Here is an 18571-nt window from a genome sequence, read left to right as displayed (position 1 = left end):
GGCCTGCACCTGGGTTCCTGGACTTGCCCACCACTCAGATGTGCTGTGGCGGTGCGGGAAGAAGCATGTTGCGGACAACTTCACTTTTGCCCGAGGTGTATCACTCGCTATATCAATGGGAGAAGCTGCCCTGAGAATCATGTCGATCTACTTCTGGTGAAAAACAATAAAATAAAAAGTTGAGATGAAGAGCTGGGAACAGCAAGTAAAATACAGCACACCTACAATCGCGCTACATTATTATGTTGCCCATTAAGTCACTGACTCTGATTCGACCAAAAGATGCAAATACAAAAAAACTAACACAATTTATTTCACAGTTCAAGGGTCCAGTACCATGGAGAAGCGAAACGACAAAGGGCAACAACAGGCTTACAGACTCCTATTGTGTATGGGGGAGGGGGGCATAGGGTGTAATAGGCATACATAAGGATGAAAGGAAAAATAAGAAAAGAGCAATCAGAGGTTGCAGACCCTCATCAGGACTTGTTTTGTGTGGTGCTTGTGCAGTTTGATGTATACTGGTGTTGGTGTTAAGTAATTAATAATGGCCATAATTAGAACGACCACTTGATAACTGCTGGCAGTGATGACCGGGTACCAAGACATCCTACTTTGATGCAACCCCACTTTGATTGGACACCTGACCCTGACCCACGAGGTTACTTTCATCATTATTCAATTTAATTTAGAATAGGATTAAAATAAATTCAATTCAAATCAAATGGAAGACCAAATAGGTAAAGTACCGCATTGGAGTCATCACGAGGAACCAAGATAGGATTTTTTTGTTTGTTTGTTTTTTGTACACCTTGTGGAGGTTCGTATGAAAGCTAACACACAACACACATCAAGGGGGGCATGAGACAAGAGGGGAGGGAGTGGGAAGGACAAAACAGTGGGGAACAGAGACATTTGGAGATCTGTGGAAGGGAGAGGGATGGGATGGGGAACATGGGGAATACAAGATGGACATTACAGGGACTTTCAGGAAGGAAAGCAGGGAATTTGAAGGAGGTGGGCTTGGGTGGATTATCGGGGGTAGAAAAGATCGAGGATTTGGATGGGGGATGATAAGAGGTGGTGGTGAACAGCTGTTTTGAAGGTCTGGAGGGAAGAATGGGAATGAATAGAGTGAAGGAGTTTATTCCAAAGGCGGGGAAAAAGAGGAATGAAAGTGTGAAGGTGAGCAGTGAGTCATGATTTTGGTAGTTTTACCAGAAGGGGGTTGTTTGTGGACCTTCAGCGCCTTGCGGAAATGTGGTGGGTACAAATCACAGAGAGAGCGGGGGGGGGGGGGTGGCGAGGCTGGAGAGGAGACGGTAGAAGACAGAAAGACCACCGACCAACCTGCGGTGATTGAGTGAGAGGCCCAAAGACTCAGCCTCATTGCGGGAGATGCCAATGATCCAAAATACCTTGGTTTCTATAGTGTGAAGCCGAGAAAGGTGGGAGGCAGGAGCACCAGCCCAGAGGGGAGAGCAGTACTCCATCAAGCTGCAGACAAAAGCTTTGTAAGTGGTCAGGAGCTCAGGTGGGCCGAGGAAGGACTTTGCACGATGGAGGATTCCCAGTCGGCGACTGGCTTTGGAGGCGAGGTTTGAAATGTGGCTTTCCCAGGAAAGGTCATGGCAGACAGTGAGACCCAGAAACTTGAAAGAAAGGACTTCTTCCAGAGGATTGTTTCTAAACGGTCCTTTCGAAAAGACATAGTGAGAGTGTGAGATTTGTCCGGATTGAAAGACATGTTCCACGTGTTGGACCAGTTTGTGATTTTATCCAGATCTGCAGTGAGTGAAGAAGCTGCTGCTTGCCGGTCTGAGGGATGACCAATGGTACGGCAGAGGGTGGAGTCATCAGCAAAGAGATATAGAGGATTTTCCAGAGAGTCGGAGAGATCATTGATGAAAACCAGTCAAAGAACAGGGGCCAGAACGCTACCTTGAGGAACTCCAGCCTGGACAGGAAGAGGGGATGAAAGAACTCCATTTAGGGCCACACGGTGACTGACAGGAGAGGAAGTCTGCGAGCCATGAGTGCAGATGGCCTTGGCTACCATAGGAAGAGAGTTTGGTGAGCAGGGCAGGGTGCCAGACTGTGTCAAAAGCACGTGATATGTCCAGGGATACGGCTCGGATTTCCTGTCTGGCATGGAGGACCTCCATCCATTGTTGGAATAGCAGAAGCAGCATATCCAGGGTGGAGTAACCTGGTCTGAAACCAAATTCATGATCAGTAATCAAGCCATTGGAGAAGAGGAAGGATTTAATGTCTGAAGCGATGATGGATTCAAATACCTTGCTGATGATTGGGAGAAGGCTGATTGGTCTGGAGTTGCAGGGATCTGTTTTTTCACCTTTTTGTGCAGGGCAGTGATATTTGCTGATTTCCAAGCAGATGGCAGATGGCCTTGAGCAAATGAGAGGGTGAATAGAACAGAGAGAGGGTGAGCAAGAGCAGAAGAGCAGGCTTTGAGGACACGTGGGCTGATGCCGTCTGGACCGGTTACAGAATCTGAGTCGAGGTTTGACAGCAAGCTCTCCACCTTGTCAGGAGAAAAGGACACAGTCCAGGGACAGTTGGGTGCGACTGGGTAAGGTGGGTAGAGAAAGTGATGGGCTTTGGACACAATATTTAGCTGCAAACACCGAGTTTAGGCATTCAGCCTTTTCACGTGCAGTATCAGCAGTGTGACCATTTGAGGTAAGGGAGGGATGGAGGGGGAACATAGACCAGAAACAGATTTGATTAGACGTCACCAGGATTTTGAGGAGGGAGAGAGGTTTGAGAGTTCAGACTTGAGATGAGAAAGATGTTGTTTTCTGGCTCTCCTGAGGTTAGATACACACTTGTTCTGAGCTTTATGGAAGGAATTAAGATTGCCCTCAGTTGGGTTTGCTTTCCATGAGGCAAAGGCATGTTGTTTCAGGACAACTGCCTCACCACAAGCTTCAGTGAACAAATGGCGGGAGGAAGGGTAGGCCAACTAAAGACGAGAGGGGATAAATCTGTGCATGAGGGAGAGCAAGTTTCTTTGAAAGAATTCCCAGGATGAGTTGATGTTGGAGAAAGTAGAGATAGGAGACCACTCTATAAGTATGAGGGCTGCTTGGAGACCCTGCTAGTCAGCTGGAGTGAAATGCCAGACTCGACGGCGGTGAGGTGGTTCTCTGATAATAGCCAGAGAGATGTCCACTTTGACAAGGACGTGGTCAGAAGAACCGATTGGAGCGGAGGAAGAACAGCAGATATTTTTTGGGAAATTTGTCAAAATCAGATCCAGAAGAGATGGAGTACCAATGGTTGAGATCCAGGTCGGGAAGTTGACCGATTGAGTCAGTCCCAATGAGTCGCAGAAAGCTTTTGCTGAGGTGCCATGACAGGTGAGAGAGGTACCCACACCAAGCCAACTGGCATGATGACAATTGAAGTCACCACATATGAGGAAGAGAGAGTTTGGATGAGAATATAGAAGTTGGTCCATGTTTTCGGATAATGAGGTGTAGATGGAGTCATCACTGTGAGGTGGACGGTACAGTACACATATAAACATGAGGTTGGAGTGGAGGGAAGCCGTAGCCAGAGGTATTCCTGGGGGTGTGGGGGAGTGAGGGCAGTGCATGGAGAGTGAGGAATAGAGTCTTTGATGAAAAGAGCAACTCCTCGTCGGTCAAACCGGAGGAGGGAGTAACCAGGGAGAGATACTTGGGAGTCAGACACGTCTTGGGGGAGGAAAGTTACTGTTTGGCAGATTATGTCTGGTTTGTCAGTGGCAACCTGTATGGAAAGATCTGAAAGGTTTGAGCGAAGTCCCCGGATATTTGAGGTCCACACTTTTAATGAAGAGGAAGGGGAGGAGGCTTTGGGTGGAGGGGTGGGGGAGGGATGGTATGATGACAAGGGATGAGGGGGGGTAAGGAGGGTTGTGGAAAGTGTGGGGGATTGCAGAATAGCTCGGGGAGGGGGCCGGATGAGGAGGAGAAAAGGCTCTGTGGTGCTGGGGGAGAGGGGGGACAAGAGAGGGGGAAGAAGGCAGTTGAGGATTTGAGTAGGTGGAGTGAAGAGATGGAGGTGAGAGGGCAGTGGAAGAGGCAGCTTTGTGGATGAGAGGGGGGCAACTTTGAGAAGGATGAGTGAGGGGGATGAATGGTGGGAGAAAGGTGAGGGGGAGTTTTTGAGAGAGGTGAGAGGGAGGCTTGGAGGGAGAAGAGTGGGATGGTTACTTTGAGAGTGAGGGGTGAGAGGGGTGAGTTGGTACTGAAGTTGGAAAAAAAGAATGGTTCATGGAAAGCAAACATTCATAGCAAACGGGTTTTAAAAAGTTTTAGGTCAGAGATGCAATTTAACACATTTCTTGAGGGATGCAATAAAGGTGAATTCAGAAAATGGAGAGAAGAAACGCTGAAACAGTTGGATTTTTTAGGCAAGGTATGAAGGAAAGGTTGAATTGAGAACAGTCTATTTAAATAGCAGAAGAGTAGTGCATTATGATACAGTAAAGAGAACCACACGTGTGAAAGAGGAAGATGAAGCATTATAAGAGATCATTTTTATTATTATTATTATTATTATTATTATTAATGTTTGAGAGAGTTTTCAACAGATTCGGTCATGGAAGTATTGTAGAAAAAAAAAATCAAGGAAGAAGAAGAAGAGAAGAAGAAGAAGAAGAAGAAGAAGAAGCAGAGGAAGAAGAAGAAGAAGTAGAAGAAGAAGAAGAAGAAGAAGAAGAAGAAGAAGAAGAAGAAGAAGAAGAAGAAGAAGAAGAAGAAGAAGAAGAAGAAGAGGAAGAAGATACGAGAGTCATGAGTGAGGAAGGAGAAAGGTAGCGGGTTTTTTTTTTAAGATAAGAAATAGAGTGATTAGTTGGGAGGGATGGGGGATGTTAGGAAAGTGGGGAAGATATAAATTGAAGGTAATGGAGAGAAAAAACAAAACACGATCGTACACCGAGGGGATCCGGTAGGCCTCAAGCCTCAAGTATAGGCCTCAAGCACCCGGTAAGCAAGGTCGACAAAATCTCACAAAATAGCACGATTTTTGAAATGTAACAGAACTAGGAACACACAGTAACATGTGAGAAAATAAACAGTTAAAACGGGACAGATAACGACCGGAAACTTAACTTTGAGATCATCAGCAGAGAGCCCTGAGGGAGACCTGCCAACGTTCCAAACCCGGAACTGAATAGGATTCACATTTCAGCTGTTTATTTATTTTTATTTTTGGAATACAAAGTTGACGTTCATATACACAGAACCATATAACAAGGCAGGAGACAAGAGGGGTGGGAGAGGGAAACACAAAATAGTGGGGCACAGAGACAATAGGAGATCTGTGGAAGGGAGATGGATGAGGTGGCATACATGGGGTAAACAAGATGGTACTACAAGGACTTTCAGGAAAGGAAACAGGGAATTTGAAGGAGGTGGGTTTGGGGTGGATTAACGGGGTAGAAAAGATCAAGATTTTGAATGGGGGAAGATATGAGATGGTGGTGAACAGCTGTTTTGAAGACCTGGAGGGAGGAGTGGGATTGAAGAGAATGTGGGAGTTTGTTCCAGAGGTGGAAAAAAGAGGAATGAAAGAGTGAAGGCGAGCAGTGATTCTTGATTTTGGCAGTTTCACCAGAAGGGGGTTGCTGGCGGACCTTGAGCGCCCTGAGGAAATGCTGGAGAGGAGACAGTAGAAGATAGAAAGATCATCGACCTGCCTCTGGTCAGAGTGAGACCCAAAGACTCAGCTTCATTGCGGGAGATTGTGTTAGCCTTGGTTTCCAATGATCCTTTCCAATGATCCTACAAGCCTTGGTTTCCACAGGGTGAAGTTGAGCTAGGTGCGATGTGGGAGCACCACTCCAGAGGGGGGAGCAGTACTCCATCAGACTGCAGATGAAAGGTTTGTAAGTGGTTAGATCAGGTGTGCCAAGGAAGGACTTTGTGTGATGTAAGGATGCCCAGTCAACGACTGGCTTTGGAGGTCAGCTTGGAGATGTGGCTTGTGGCTTCCCCCGGAATGATCGTGGCAGGTAGTAAGACCCAAAAGCTTGAATGAAAGGACTGCGTCAAGGGGAAAGTAGATTGGGGGTGTGGGGGGGGGGGTTCCAGATGGTCCTTTCAGAGAGACATGGTGAGGATGTGAGATTTGTCAGGCATGAAAGACATGTTCCAAGTGTTGGACCAGCTTGTGATTTTATCCAGGTCTGCAGACAGTGAAGTGGCTGCTGCTTGCCGATGTGAGGGAAGATACAGCAGATGGTACAGCAGAGATGGTATCTTGCTTCTCCTCTCCAGTCAAAGCTATCCAGGTGCAGCAAAGTGAGCCTCATTCAAAAAAAAAAGAAAGAAAAAAAAAGACCACAGCTTCAAAAAACTGAAATAATTCTGGCTTCCAGACCATGCATTTGATCAGGTTGAAATTTAAAACGTATATTCCCCATGACCACTAGACCATAACTTTGATATTTCATGTCGATCGATGTAGCGGTTCAAGAGAAAGAATTTTTTAAAAAGATTTTCATTTAATCCAATCCAAAGTGACGTTACGGATTTCTAAGCAAGATGGAAGATGACCGAGCGCAAATGACCGGGCGCAAAGGGCGCAGAGAGGATGTGAAAGAGCGGTAGAGTAGGTTTTTATGACAAGGTAGCTGTTGCAGTCAGGTCCAGTAGCAGAGTCAGAGTCGAGGGTTGAAAGAACCTTCTCCAACTTCTCAGGTTGAAAATACAGAGTCCAGGATATAACAGAAAGGATGGTTATCGAGAATGAGTGGTTGGGGACACAATATTTTGAAGCAAACAAAGAATTGAAGCATTCAGCCTTCCCATGAGCAGAGTCGGCTCTGCCGCCATCTGAGGAGAAGGAAGGGATGGAGGTGAAGCTTACACCAGAGACAAACTTAACAAGGTGCCACCAGGTTTTAGACTAGGGAGACATGTTTGAAAGTCTTTATCCTGCATGTGATTTATATACAGGCTCCTGCAGAACATTAGATCATTATATTTGGGTCTGATGTACCATTCCCTGTTACAGAGCATCGGTGCAGCCGAAGTAGTTTCTTGGAAAGGGTGAGCCCAGGGGTTTCTTGGCATCCGAGGGGCACACACGTTGATGAATCATCCTGCCTGTGAAACACGAGGATTATAGATGGGTCAGGATTCTAACGCAGGTTACACAGCTCAGAGACGAGCATGTCTATCTCGAAGCTATCTTGCCAGGCTATATCCATCCATCCATCAATTGGGACCATACTCTGTGCAGAGCGTTGGTGCTGCTTTAGCAGTCTCCTTGGCTGTTGGACACAATCCTGGACAGGTCGCCACTCCGGTACAGGATACCAGCAAGATGGCACTCGTTTTGCCGACCTCGGAAGGATGACAGGTCAAGTTAACCCCACCTAATATTAATTCAACAGCTGAGCAGGATTTCAACTCAGGATCCAAGGATCCCAAGCCCACCACCCTAACCACTAAGCCAACACCAGGCATAGGCTAGAAATCCCGAGATCAATGTATACATAATTAAAAAGAAACATCATTGTGTAAGGAATTAAATAACCCCCTCCCTCTCCCCCATCCCTGACATCATAAATACTTTGTTCGAGTTTAAAAGAGCATTCATTTATATAAATTTTGTGCACTACGTAGTAAATGGAGCACGTGCGAAGGCTCATATGGACAAAGTGCTATTTTTATATTCCATGAATTTTCTATCTGCCACACCTGTTTCCAGCAAAGTGGAAGAACCGACTACCAATGGACTTGCACTTCATTTGCAATGCCACGCATCACCAACCATCAACATCCGATCGACCCACACCGAGATCAGAGGAATCCCAGGAATGATATTGTTGTGGGGGCCGGGTATCGGTGGCGAGCACGACCACTAAATGGAGCAGTAGAGTCGGCTCCATCAAACACCTGGAATTTAGGTCGTACCTTTCAGGTAAATCCAAAAGGTCACGGGTCCCTTAGCAGACCGAAGATCGCCAATAGGTCGACCACGTGGGATAGGGTTAATTGCCAATTTCAATATACCTAAATACCCACGTCGTCCAAACTACCGGGGAACCACACCCTCAGCCGACTGTCCGATCCAAGTCGCAGGTAACGACTCGGATCCGGTGTAACCGAGCGGAGTTGCCAGAGCCGCGCCGGACCAGATGAACAATTTACCATCGCTATCTCTCAATACACAACGTGCTAAGCCAATGAAAGAAACACAGAAACGAGTTGGTACATTCAACAAAAGGGATATTTATTTATAATAGGCAATAATCGGGAAGGAAGACACAGAGCAGAGTTACAACCGAATAAAAGCAATGCAACCAATGTACAATGAAAGCCCTTAACAATTCTACTTAGACAAGACAGGCCCGCACACAGACGCGCACACCCAAAAAAGAAATGGACCCGCCGGTATTTATTCGGCTCTCCAGCCGAGGAGCATAGTTCGGCTGGGAGTCAGAACGGCTGGCTACTTGGCCGCGAGCGCACGGCTGGTTGTCCACACCTTCCCAGAGCTCCAGTCGCAAAAAGCACGGACCAGGGGAGCTGAGCCCAGAGGAGTCGAGACGAGGTGATCTACCTTGATGAAAATGGTCGACCGCTCGCTGTAATGCGCCAGAGGAGACACCTCGGATGCACGGGATGCAGTCCGCCGCAGACCCAGACAGACGCGCTTCAAGACACACGGGAGGCAATCTCCTCACGCTGGACTCGACAACCACACTTTTTCTTTTGGAGGGAGAGGCTTCTTCTTCTGGCCACTCGCCTCATGATTGGTCGGACCCATCGCACGATTCCCTGGCCGTCTCCCATTGGACAGGCCCATGGTAGGCGGGGAAACTCCCATCCTTCTGGGTGGAGTCCCGATCGGAGGCGTTTGTAGCTCCGCCTACCTCCTCACCTCCGACCACGTGCGTAATGGCAATGGTCTTGAGTGGGGGACGGGGCGGCTGAGACGCCCGCTCCTTGCCGATTGGCCAAAGAGGGATGCCATGCCCATGTTCAACCCCACCCAGGCACGCGCTTGCTCGTCGGCGAGCAAAGAACGTGAAGAATGCCGCGAGCAGATTGTTGTTGTTGTCAAAGTGAAGATGGGCATTGTTGTCGTTGTGGTAAGTGATGTAAAAATCCTAACTATAAAATAATCCACAGCGCACGTCCACTTAATTCCCATTAGACAAGGGACGGGACCCTAACTAGAAACACGTACTTACCAATATAACTGATTTATAAGGACTCTGGCTGTTGTGTGCTCATGGCTGCCAGATTCGCAACAATATCATATTGTTACGAATTCTGGCCCGCCTGGCATGCGATCGGCCGCGTACCTCTAATGGCAGCCGCGTCGCCCACCGGACGGACAATTCAGTCGTGACCCTCCTTGGAACTATCGCCAGGAGCAAGTCACGGGTGGGTCTTTTGACCCCACCACAATCGTGCCAATCGGCCACCCGCGCAGGATAGGGTTGTTCGCCAAACTCGACCTACCTAAGTACCTGCGCGGGTAGTTAACCGGGCGATCGTACCTCGCCGCTGGCCGGCCTAGGACACGAACCGCTTAAGCGGTCCGTTCCGTGCTTCAGTGATAACCGAGCAGTGTTATCGCCAGTCCCGACGGACGTGATTATTTACCGGGTGCTTGCACCCTTCTACCAATTCCTTCCGTGATACAAGATGGAACTTTCAAACAAAGGAAAGGACGCAACAAAACGGGAAACAGTTTGACAAGTACATTTATTCCACACTCAGACAAGGCAAGCACGTATTCACAGCCATACAATAAGAATGCACGTATAACAGTCAAAGCAATGAAAGCAAGAATTACAACCGACTACAAGCAAAGGTTTATTTACATGCACTTAAACAGTTTCTACTTTACAAGACATGGCGCCACAACACGCATTCACACAAAAGAGAAGGAAAGACCCCCTCAAAGGCAAGGGAGTCAGACTGGGCCCGTGGGCCTAATGCGCATGGAACCTGGATGAGCGGCCAGGTCCACGAGACCAAAGGTCCTACTCGCGCCCTCGTGGAGCGACGGCGGGCAAGCCGCAATGTCAGCGTAGCTGTGCCTGGCTTCGTGCCCCTGGCGTGGTTGGCGAGCTCTTTCCGGCGCTCCCCGTCTGCCTTTCCCGTCGGCTTCGAGCTCCGCCTCCCGACTCGACTGTCCCGCCGACACTGCAGACTTGACTTCTTCTGCCGACACTCCGCCGCTGCCACTCCAGTGCTCCCACTTGGTTCTCTGCTGACGTACTGCGCACCTTGACTTCCACTTGACTTCCCGCGCCGAGCTGCGCTGTGCTCGCGCCTATATAGCCCGGGGGAGGGGCATATATGTAAATTTCTGGATCACAGCGGGTTCGGAGGCGGGCCTATACTACCCGATGCTCAGTCATTAGGCAGATGAAAAGGGGGCGCGAAGCATTCCTGATCCGCTTTTCGGGGTGAAAGGACCGCATTCACAGCGCATGGCACGACGTGTGGTAGAAAGGCGGAGGTGGTGGGAGTTTGGTTGTTGGTGGGCGTCGTTTGAGAATGGCGGTGAAGCGATGTGTGCGGGATGGAGTTGTGGAGGTAAAGAGGCGAAGGTGGTGGTGTTTGAGTTGTTGGGGGATTATTGGTCCAAAATAACGATAGAGAAAAGAAAAACGGCTATCTCAAAGGATCGCAGCCCGGTGAACACGGAAATCCCCTTTAAACAACGGTGGGGAAATCTAACTACACAATTACTTATCGTCATAACTGATCCAAGGACCCTTTATGGTGTATTGCGAATTTCCACAGCCATAACAATATCATCTCACCTCCATTAGATGATGGAATGGCTTTTCATAATTTGATTTTAAAAAGAAAAAAAAAAACTCTCAGAGTCTCTGTTTATCAAATGCAGAGTAATACATCATTTATTTAATCATTGGAATGTTTGTAAAAAGAAGAATGCATAGGGTGTTTTCACCTGATAGTGAAAAAACAACCAAACACATGCAGTAGGAATATTAACAGTGGTTCATTGACAGCAATGTTTACGTTTCCTGTTAATTACAAGTCACGTGAATTTTAACAGTTAAGTTTCCTTCCATTCGTCAAAAACATGTGATCGTGATGTGAAGGTTTTGGATGGTTATACAATACTGCAAAGGTGAAAATGATTAAATTAAACATTATCAAAAAAAAACAAAGACAGTTGGGAGAGGGTTGGGTGGTTGGGGGAAGGGAGGATTGTTATTCATTCGAATCAGATCAGTCACCCTGGCTCATCACACCAAAAATTAAAAACATTCCATTGTATCTACTCAAAAACACCTCCCATAGTTTGGAGAGGGTCGGCAAACAGACAAGGAAGCAAAGCCAGGCAGGTAGAAGCGATTTTATCATTCTTACTGACGCTTGTTCTTGATCATTCCATTGACATGTGCTTTCCTGAAGAAAAAAAAAACATGAGAAAAAGAATAGAAGTTCGATCGAAACCAAATTGTTCTTTATCCTTGACATCACATTTGATCTCAAAATAATATATATATATATGTATGTGCAAAGAAATATCGAAAAAAATATATATTTATACAAATAAATATATGTTTCGTGTATATATGTTACACTTACATTTGCACAACTTGAATGAACGGGTTGCATCACAGTCTTTCGCAACATTCCAGCAATATATACATATATATATATATATATATATATATATATATATATATATATATATATATATATATATATATATATTTATTTGTACATATGTTCATATATACATATCATCACACAATTTTAAAGCCATTTTCCCTGAGCAGGGGTCAGCTTTTTGCGGGCTCCAATCATGGTACACTTTCTTGTGGCAATGTTTTTACGTCCAGATGCCCTTCCTGATGCCAACCTTTTTAGTCGCCTTTGACACGCAGGGATAATTAACAGTATACTGCTGCTCATTTCGTTGAACTCGAAGGATGACAGACTGAGTCAACCTCCCTGATGTTAATTCAGTGGCCAGTGGGGCTTGAACTTGGGACCCTGAGGATCCCAAGCCACCACCCTAATCACGAAGCATTGCCATCCATCCATCCATCCATTGGGACCATCCTATGTGCAGAGCATTGATGCTGCCTAAGCAGTCTCCTGGGCTATTTGGGCACAATCCTGGACAGGTCGCCACTCCAACACAGGATACCAGCAAGCTGGTACTCATTTTGCCAACCTCAGAAAGATGACAGGCTGAGTCAAACCCACCTGGTATTAATTCAACAGCCCAGCAGGATTTGAACTCAGGACCCTGGGATCCCAAGCCCACCACCCTAATCACTAAGCCAACACCAGGCTATACATACACATATACATACATAGATACGTACAGTACATATACATATATATATATATATACATATATATACATACATATACATACATATATATATATATATATATATATATATATATATATATATATATATATATATATATGTCCACGAGGTCTGCTGAAAAAGTAACAGGACTGAGCCTGCTGTATGCTCCACTTACACAACTTGAATGAATGGGTTGCGTCACAGTATTTCGCAACATTCCAGCAATATATATATATAATTGGTGATGGTTGACTGCGCTCATTGTGTGATTTTTTCAGGTCGTGCTTTACACATTGTCTAGTCTGAGTCGTCTCGCTATGAGTCGTGAGCAGATAGCCAATCTGAAGTTTCTTGCCAAGCTTGGCAAAAACACCTTCCGAATCCTTCGCAATGCTGCAACAAGTCTACGGGGAAGAAACGATGTCACGTACACGTGCATTTGAATGGCACAAGAGGTTCAAAGAGGGACAGGAGGTTGAAGACGATCCACGGTCTGGAAGACCTTCAACAAGAAGAACGGCGGACAACATCGAGCGTGTGAAGCAGATGGTACACCCAGATCATTGACTCATGGTGTGGATGATTGCTGAGGAACTTTCCATCAACGAGGACACTGTCTGGAGCATCATCACTGAAAATCTCGAAATGCGCAAGGTGTGCGCAAAGATGGTCCCCAAGCTGTTGTCCGAGGACCAGAAACAGCATAGAGTCACTGCCTGTCAAGACATTATCGAGCGCCTCGAGGACGATCCATACCTGCTCGGGAGTCATTACTGGCGATGAATCGTGGATATTCCAATACGATCCCGAGACCAAACAGCAGAGTCATCAGTGGAAAAGTCCGGCATCACCAAGACCAAAGAAAGCAAGGATGTCGAAGTCGAAGGTCAAAGGTGTTGCTCATCGTGTTTTTTGACATCATGGGCATCGTCCACTTGGAGTTTCTACCACAGGGTCAAACAGTGAATCAATACGTGTACAAGGAGATCCTCCGGCGCCTCATGAGATCAGTCCGGGACAAGAGGAGGGATCTGTGGGAGAACAACGCCTGGGTGCTCCACCATGACAACGCCCCTGCTCACAGTGCCCTGAGCATCCGACAGTTTCTGGCGGAGAGGAACGTGCCAGCTCTGGAGCAACCCCCGTATTCGCCAGACTTTGCCCCTTGTGATTTTTTCCTATTCCCCAAGCTCAAGGGGGTGATCAAGGGGACTCGATTTCCTGATGTGGAGGCCATCAAAAGGGCCGTGACGACGGAGCTCCGGAGGATTGCAGAAGAAGCCTTCCGGGGATGCATAGAAGCATGGAAGAAGAGGATGGACAAGTGTGTGAGACTGGAGGGAAACTATTTTGAAGGGGACAAGCTGTGATTTCCAAAAAAAAATTGGAATAAAATTTCTGTGAAGTCATAGTGTGGTATGAAGTCACTGAAACAGCTTCTGTAGGATTTTTGTGCTAAAATTTTTTTTTTTTGCTGTATTGGATTGATTTTTATAGTCCTGCTACTGGAAAATGATGGGGTTCAACTTTTCCGATCCCTTGACCCCCCTGTGGGGGCTCTTTTTCATCCCGGGACCCCCCCCGGACTGACCCCTCGCCTATCTTCGCTAATAACGATTCAATTTTCACGATCTTTGGGTCGTTTTAGGGGTTTTAGATCATACTGACTCCATTATGACACTCTCGAAGTGACCAGAAGTGGTTATTAGCGACTTCCGGTGACTACTACAGATTTCCGGTGGCAATCGGCATCATACTCAGGGTCCTTTTCATGCTAGCCAGAAACATAATCAAGTAGTACCTCTTTCTAGGGGGTTCAGGGCACGAGAAAACGAATGGTGACGTCAATTTTGTGATCACGCTGACCTGTGATGAGATAAGGTTACTTTACGTTTAATAAGGAATATTGATGTTCATGATTTTTTGTGCTTTTCGGTGAGACGCTAACCCGGAATGAGGACAATCAAGATCATCTGACTTCCCTGTTACTAGATAAGGTCACTTTGAGCAATATTGTTGCAATGTTCATGTGTTTCTGTTGTGTGTGCTTCCAGGTGGGAAGTTGATCTGCTACGACCACGATTAGGACCATAGAGCAGTCATGTCTGAAAAGAACTGTGTGTGTGTGTGTGTGTGTGTGTGTGTGTGTGTGTGTGTGTGTGTGTGTGTGTGTGTGTGTGTGTGTGTCATCTGCAATGAGGGTGCAACCTCAAGCAAGAGACTGATAAACAATCCTGATACGGTTGATGAACTTGTTTCCTGTTGTAAAGTGCGCTCGTCTTTCGGTGAAACTGGCATCAAATAACTTACTGATCACTTAGTTGGTCTGAGTGAATCTGAATGTAAATTGGTGTATTACCATAGCGAATGTCGGAAACCCATTGTTAACAAGAGCATGATCGAACGACTCCGGGGTAAGCGTGAACGGTCGGATTCCCCTGCATGCCCTGTGCGAGGGCCTGGTCGCCCTTCCACTGCCATTGACTCTTCCCGGCGTTAAAGGACAAAAATCATCCCAAAAGCAGAGGTATGTTTGTTCTGAACCTGCAGCTTCTGTCCTAACGACACTACAGTACCTCTCCACCGTGTTTTTCCCAACAGGATGGGTGACAATTTCCTTAAAATAAAGCTCAAGACTCAGGATGACCATGTCCGAACTTGCATATCAGAGCTAGAGGATGCTGGGGATGCTTCTGCTCTTGAAAAGTACTATCATAGACAATGCTTGTGGTCTGCTCAGCGCATCTTTACTCCTGTAGAGCATAGTAATGTTGAGCTCATCCACTCTGCACGTGATGAACAGTTTTTCCTCTCCGTTCAAAACACACCAACTGATGATGAGGTCACCCTCAGTATGGCTGAGGTGACCGATGCATACTTGTCAATTTTGAAAAGATATCAGGTGGAAGTAAATGCGACGGGAAACTACCGCAAGCACCTGAAAAAGCTCATTTCTGAACGCCTTCCAAATGTTTGGTTCTTTAAGTCTTTGCAGAAAAATGAGCCTGACAACCTCGTCTTCCCAACAGCAGTTAGCAAGGCGATGGACCTTCGGTCTGCACTGCTCGATGATGGCGAAGCAATTGGCTACTTGAGGAAAATGGCTAACATGTCACGGGAAGAAATGATGCAGCACCGAAAATGGTCGTTCAATGGCAGCTTTGACAACTTTGAAAATCCTCCACTACTTCAGTTCTTCTTTACACATCTCCTCTTTGGCCCTCGTGTTCTCAAAGTTTCTGGAATGCGCAATGATGAAGTGGCCAAATCTGTTGATGTTGCTTGCCAGTTTCTAATCCAAAATGCTCGGAGCGATCGACGGGTGAAGCATCAATCAAAGAAGAATGATGGGTTTCAGCAGACTGTCCAGACGCCCCTCTCAATCAGCCTACCTCTCACCATTCATTCCGGAGTACGTGACAAGTGCCTCGTCAATAACCTCACAGAAGTGTACATTGGGAAGTGACTACCGGAGGACCCTTGACTTTGAAAAGCGCGTCCAACAAGGTGTTCTTCAGCGGATGAACGAGAATGGTGGATTTTGTCTCCCAGATTTTGTGAAGAAAGGAGTGAACATCTGGTTCGCTGTGCATAACATTGACCTCTTCGAAGACGTTTCGTGACCTTTCATTTCATGCGATGGAAATTCCGGTGTTGAAGATTAAATTTACAAATGCACAGAGTTTGTGTATTTTTTGGTGGACGAAAAGCAGGCAACCCTACGGCCAACGTTAACAGTCCGATTCACCTTGACAAAAAGGAGCGACGCAAGAAGAGAGACGTACTCCTAAATGTAATGTCAACAGCTTCCGGCAAATTGCGGGCGATTCGCTCAAGAAATGGAACATATTCTACTCGGCATCGATCAGGTGAGGCGGACAACACTCGGGCGAGTGAGACCTCATCGGGAGTCGAACAATTTTCCCATTAAAAAAAAAAAACACATACGTCACTCTGCTATCCCTACTCCAACATGATTATTTTCAAATTTCAGCTCAGTTTTTTAAAAAACATCATGATTCTGGATTCTCAAGAGCATCACAAACTTTTGATAAACGCAACACAGCAAGTCAGCCCATGGGCAATGTCAGGCAGACTTGGTGATGCTGAGTTTGGTAAGTGTTTCAAGCATTGTAGACTCACCATGAAGAGATCTTCATTTCCAGAAACAATAGTAAATGCCTTAAATTAGAATCTCAATTTGGGTTCATTTCAAAAACACACTGGATTAGCACCCTCGAGGGTGTGAGTTGAAATCTGATCTAAGGCAAGAGCATTAATAATAATTTAACCTGAGGTTTCTGGCACCCGAGCTCATCTCGGAGGAGTGAAAATGTTGGTATAGAATGGATACAGCAATAAATAAATCACCAAACTGAGCAGGCCTATCAATGACCGAGTGCCTGTCTCCACACATCGCGGTTGACATTTACGTACCCTTAAGAGAGTTTGAATGGATACTAAAACAGTACTGAGAAAGAAGAACGAGCCACCACCCACAACCTCCAAACGAAGTTTTATTAGTGGTACCGCCAAAGTGGTTCCAGTCTGATGAATACTCATCATATATGTGGTCATGGCACTCGGAGAAGGATTCCATCGAATCTGCATGTCAAACGATGCACCAAAAACTACTTTTTCGCAGTGAGTATAACGCTCTGAAGAATCAAAAATTTCTCGGTTCAACTACTGACGTCTATGAAAAATTCATAGCACCGTAGCAGATTATCAGATGCAAAACAGTTGGTGGACGGTAAAGAGTAGCCGAGTTATCACCAGCAACCTGAACAAAATTCCAAATTCCTGTCCTAACGAGCAGAGGGCATCGCATCAGCGGCACAGCCAATGATGCTACCCCGCAGACTTGTGCTGCATACGAATGAAGACGAAGATTCCTAACTTGCCTAACTTCACAGATTGTCAGTCATTTTTTTTTTTGAACACCAATCACGGAAAGGTTACAGAGGAACGGAGGACAGGCCAAAAATGTTACAGAAACAGTATCTGACAGTCGGAACTCATAGCCCAGCAGTATGAAAGATTCACGACGTCTGGAATCGGCCGCTTGGTTGTACAACCAGATCACGACGCGGTACAGCCGCAGCACGCCCCACGATTATCGAAAACTGTTTTTTCTGCCTCGTGTGTTGCCATGGTGACCGCTTTTCCACCTCGTGACGTGTGTGACTGTGTCTGCCTTTCACTGGAGGAGAGATCTGATTGGCTAATTCCTATTTCCGCGTCACGAGCCGCCATTTGCAAAGTTTGGTTAAACTTGTGAACTTTCCCCTGTTTCTGAGTGTGACACACAATCCGTTTTCATCTGCAGATAAGAAGACTTTAGCTTTTTTAGTTAAAATTATCTTCCGCCGTGATCATTTTTGGTAAGTATAATATTATAAATCGATTTTATGTGTCTTAGCTTTTGTTTTTGGACGTTTTTGAGATCACAGAATCCATGATGTGTTCGTGTTACAGGTGTTCTGGAATCTATATCGTTACATTCAATGGAAACTCTCCCGGGCCCTTCGGGCCACTCGAGTGGTTAGAGCCTTGGACTCGGGAACGGCATCTGACGATCGAATCCTCCGACACCCGATTTCATCGTTCGTTTATCACGTTTAGCTGTCGCTGACATGGCCCTCCCCTGATATGGCCCTCCCCTGATATGGCCCTCCCCTGACACGGCCCTGACATGGCCCTCCCCTGACATGGCCCTCCCCTGATATGGCCCTCCCCTGACATGGCCCTCCCCTGACATGGCCCTCCCCTGACATGGCCCTCCCCTGACACGGCCCTGACATGGCCCTCCCCTGATATGGCCCTCCCCTGATATGGCCCTGACATGGCCCTCCCCTGATATGGCCCTCCCCTGATATGGCCCTGACATGGCCCTCCCCTGATATGGCCCTGACATGGCCCTCCCCTGATATGGCCCTCCCCTGACATGGCCCTGATATGGCCCTCCCCTGATATGGCCCTCCCCTGACATGGCCCTGACATGGCCCTCCCCTGACATGGTCCTCCCCTGACATGGCCCTGATATGGCCCTCCCCTGACATGGCCCTCCCCTGATATGGCCCTGACATGGCCCTCCCCTGATATGGCCCTCCCCTGACATGGCCCTGATATGGCCCTCCCCTGACATGGCCCTCCCCTGACATGGCCCTGATCGTGTGGAGAAATCGACGGTAAATAATGAATTCATTTTTCCGCGGGCCT

At 46.8% G+C, this 18571-nt stretch overlaps 1 protein-coding gene across 2 annotated transcripts in view; it reads right to left on the bottom strand.

Annotated features, from left to right (window-relative positions):
• Positions 1–10882: 10882 nt before the first annotated feature.
• Positions 10883–18571, bottom strand: part of LOC147015156 (ceramide synthase 1-like) — a 68232-nt gene continuing 60543 nt past the window's right edge. For both annotated transcript variants that reach the window (XM_085849667.1, XM_085849668.1), the window contains one exon: positions 10883–11426. In XM_085849667.1, coding sequence (XP_085705793.1) covers positions 11384–11426 — 43 coding nt within the window. In that variant the 3' untranslated portion in view covers positions 10883–11383. The remainder of the gene's footprint in view (positions 11427–18571) is intronic.

Source organism: Eptatretus burgeri, chromosome 12 (assembly GCF_056783735.1).
Source record: "Eptatretus burgeri isolate ZD-2024b chromosome 12, Ebu_testis_v1, whole genome shotgun sequence".
Classification (NCBI taxonomy): domain Eukaryota; kingdom Metazoa; phylum Chordata; class Myxini; order Myxiniformes; family Myxinidae; genus Eptatretus; species Eptatretus burgeri.
The sequence above is the reverse complement of the archived record's forward strand: the minus strand, read 5'-3'. Positions and strand labels throughout refer to the sequence as shown.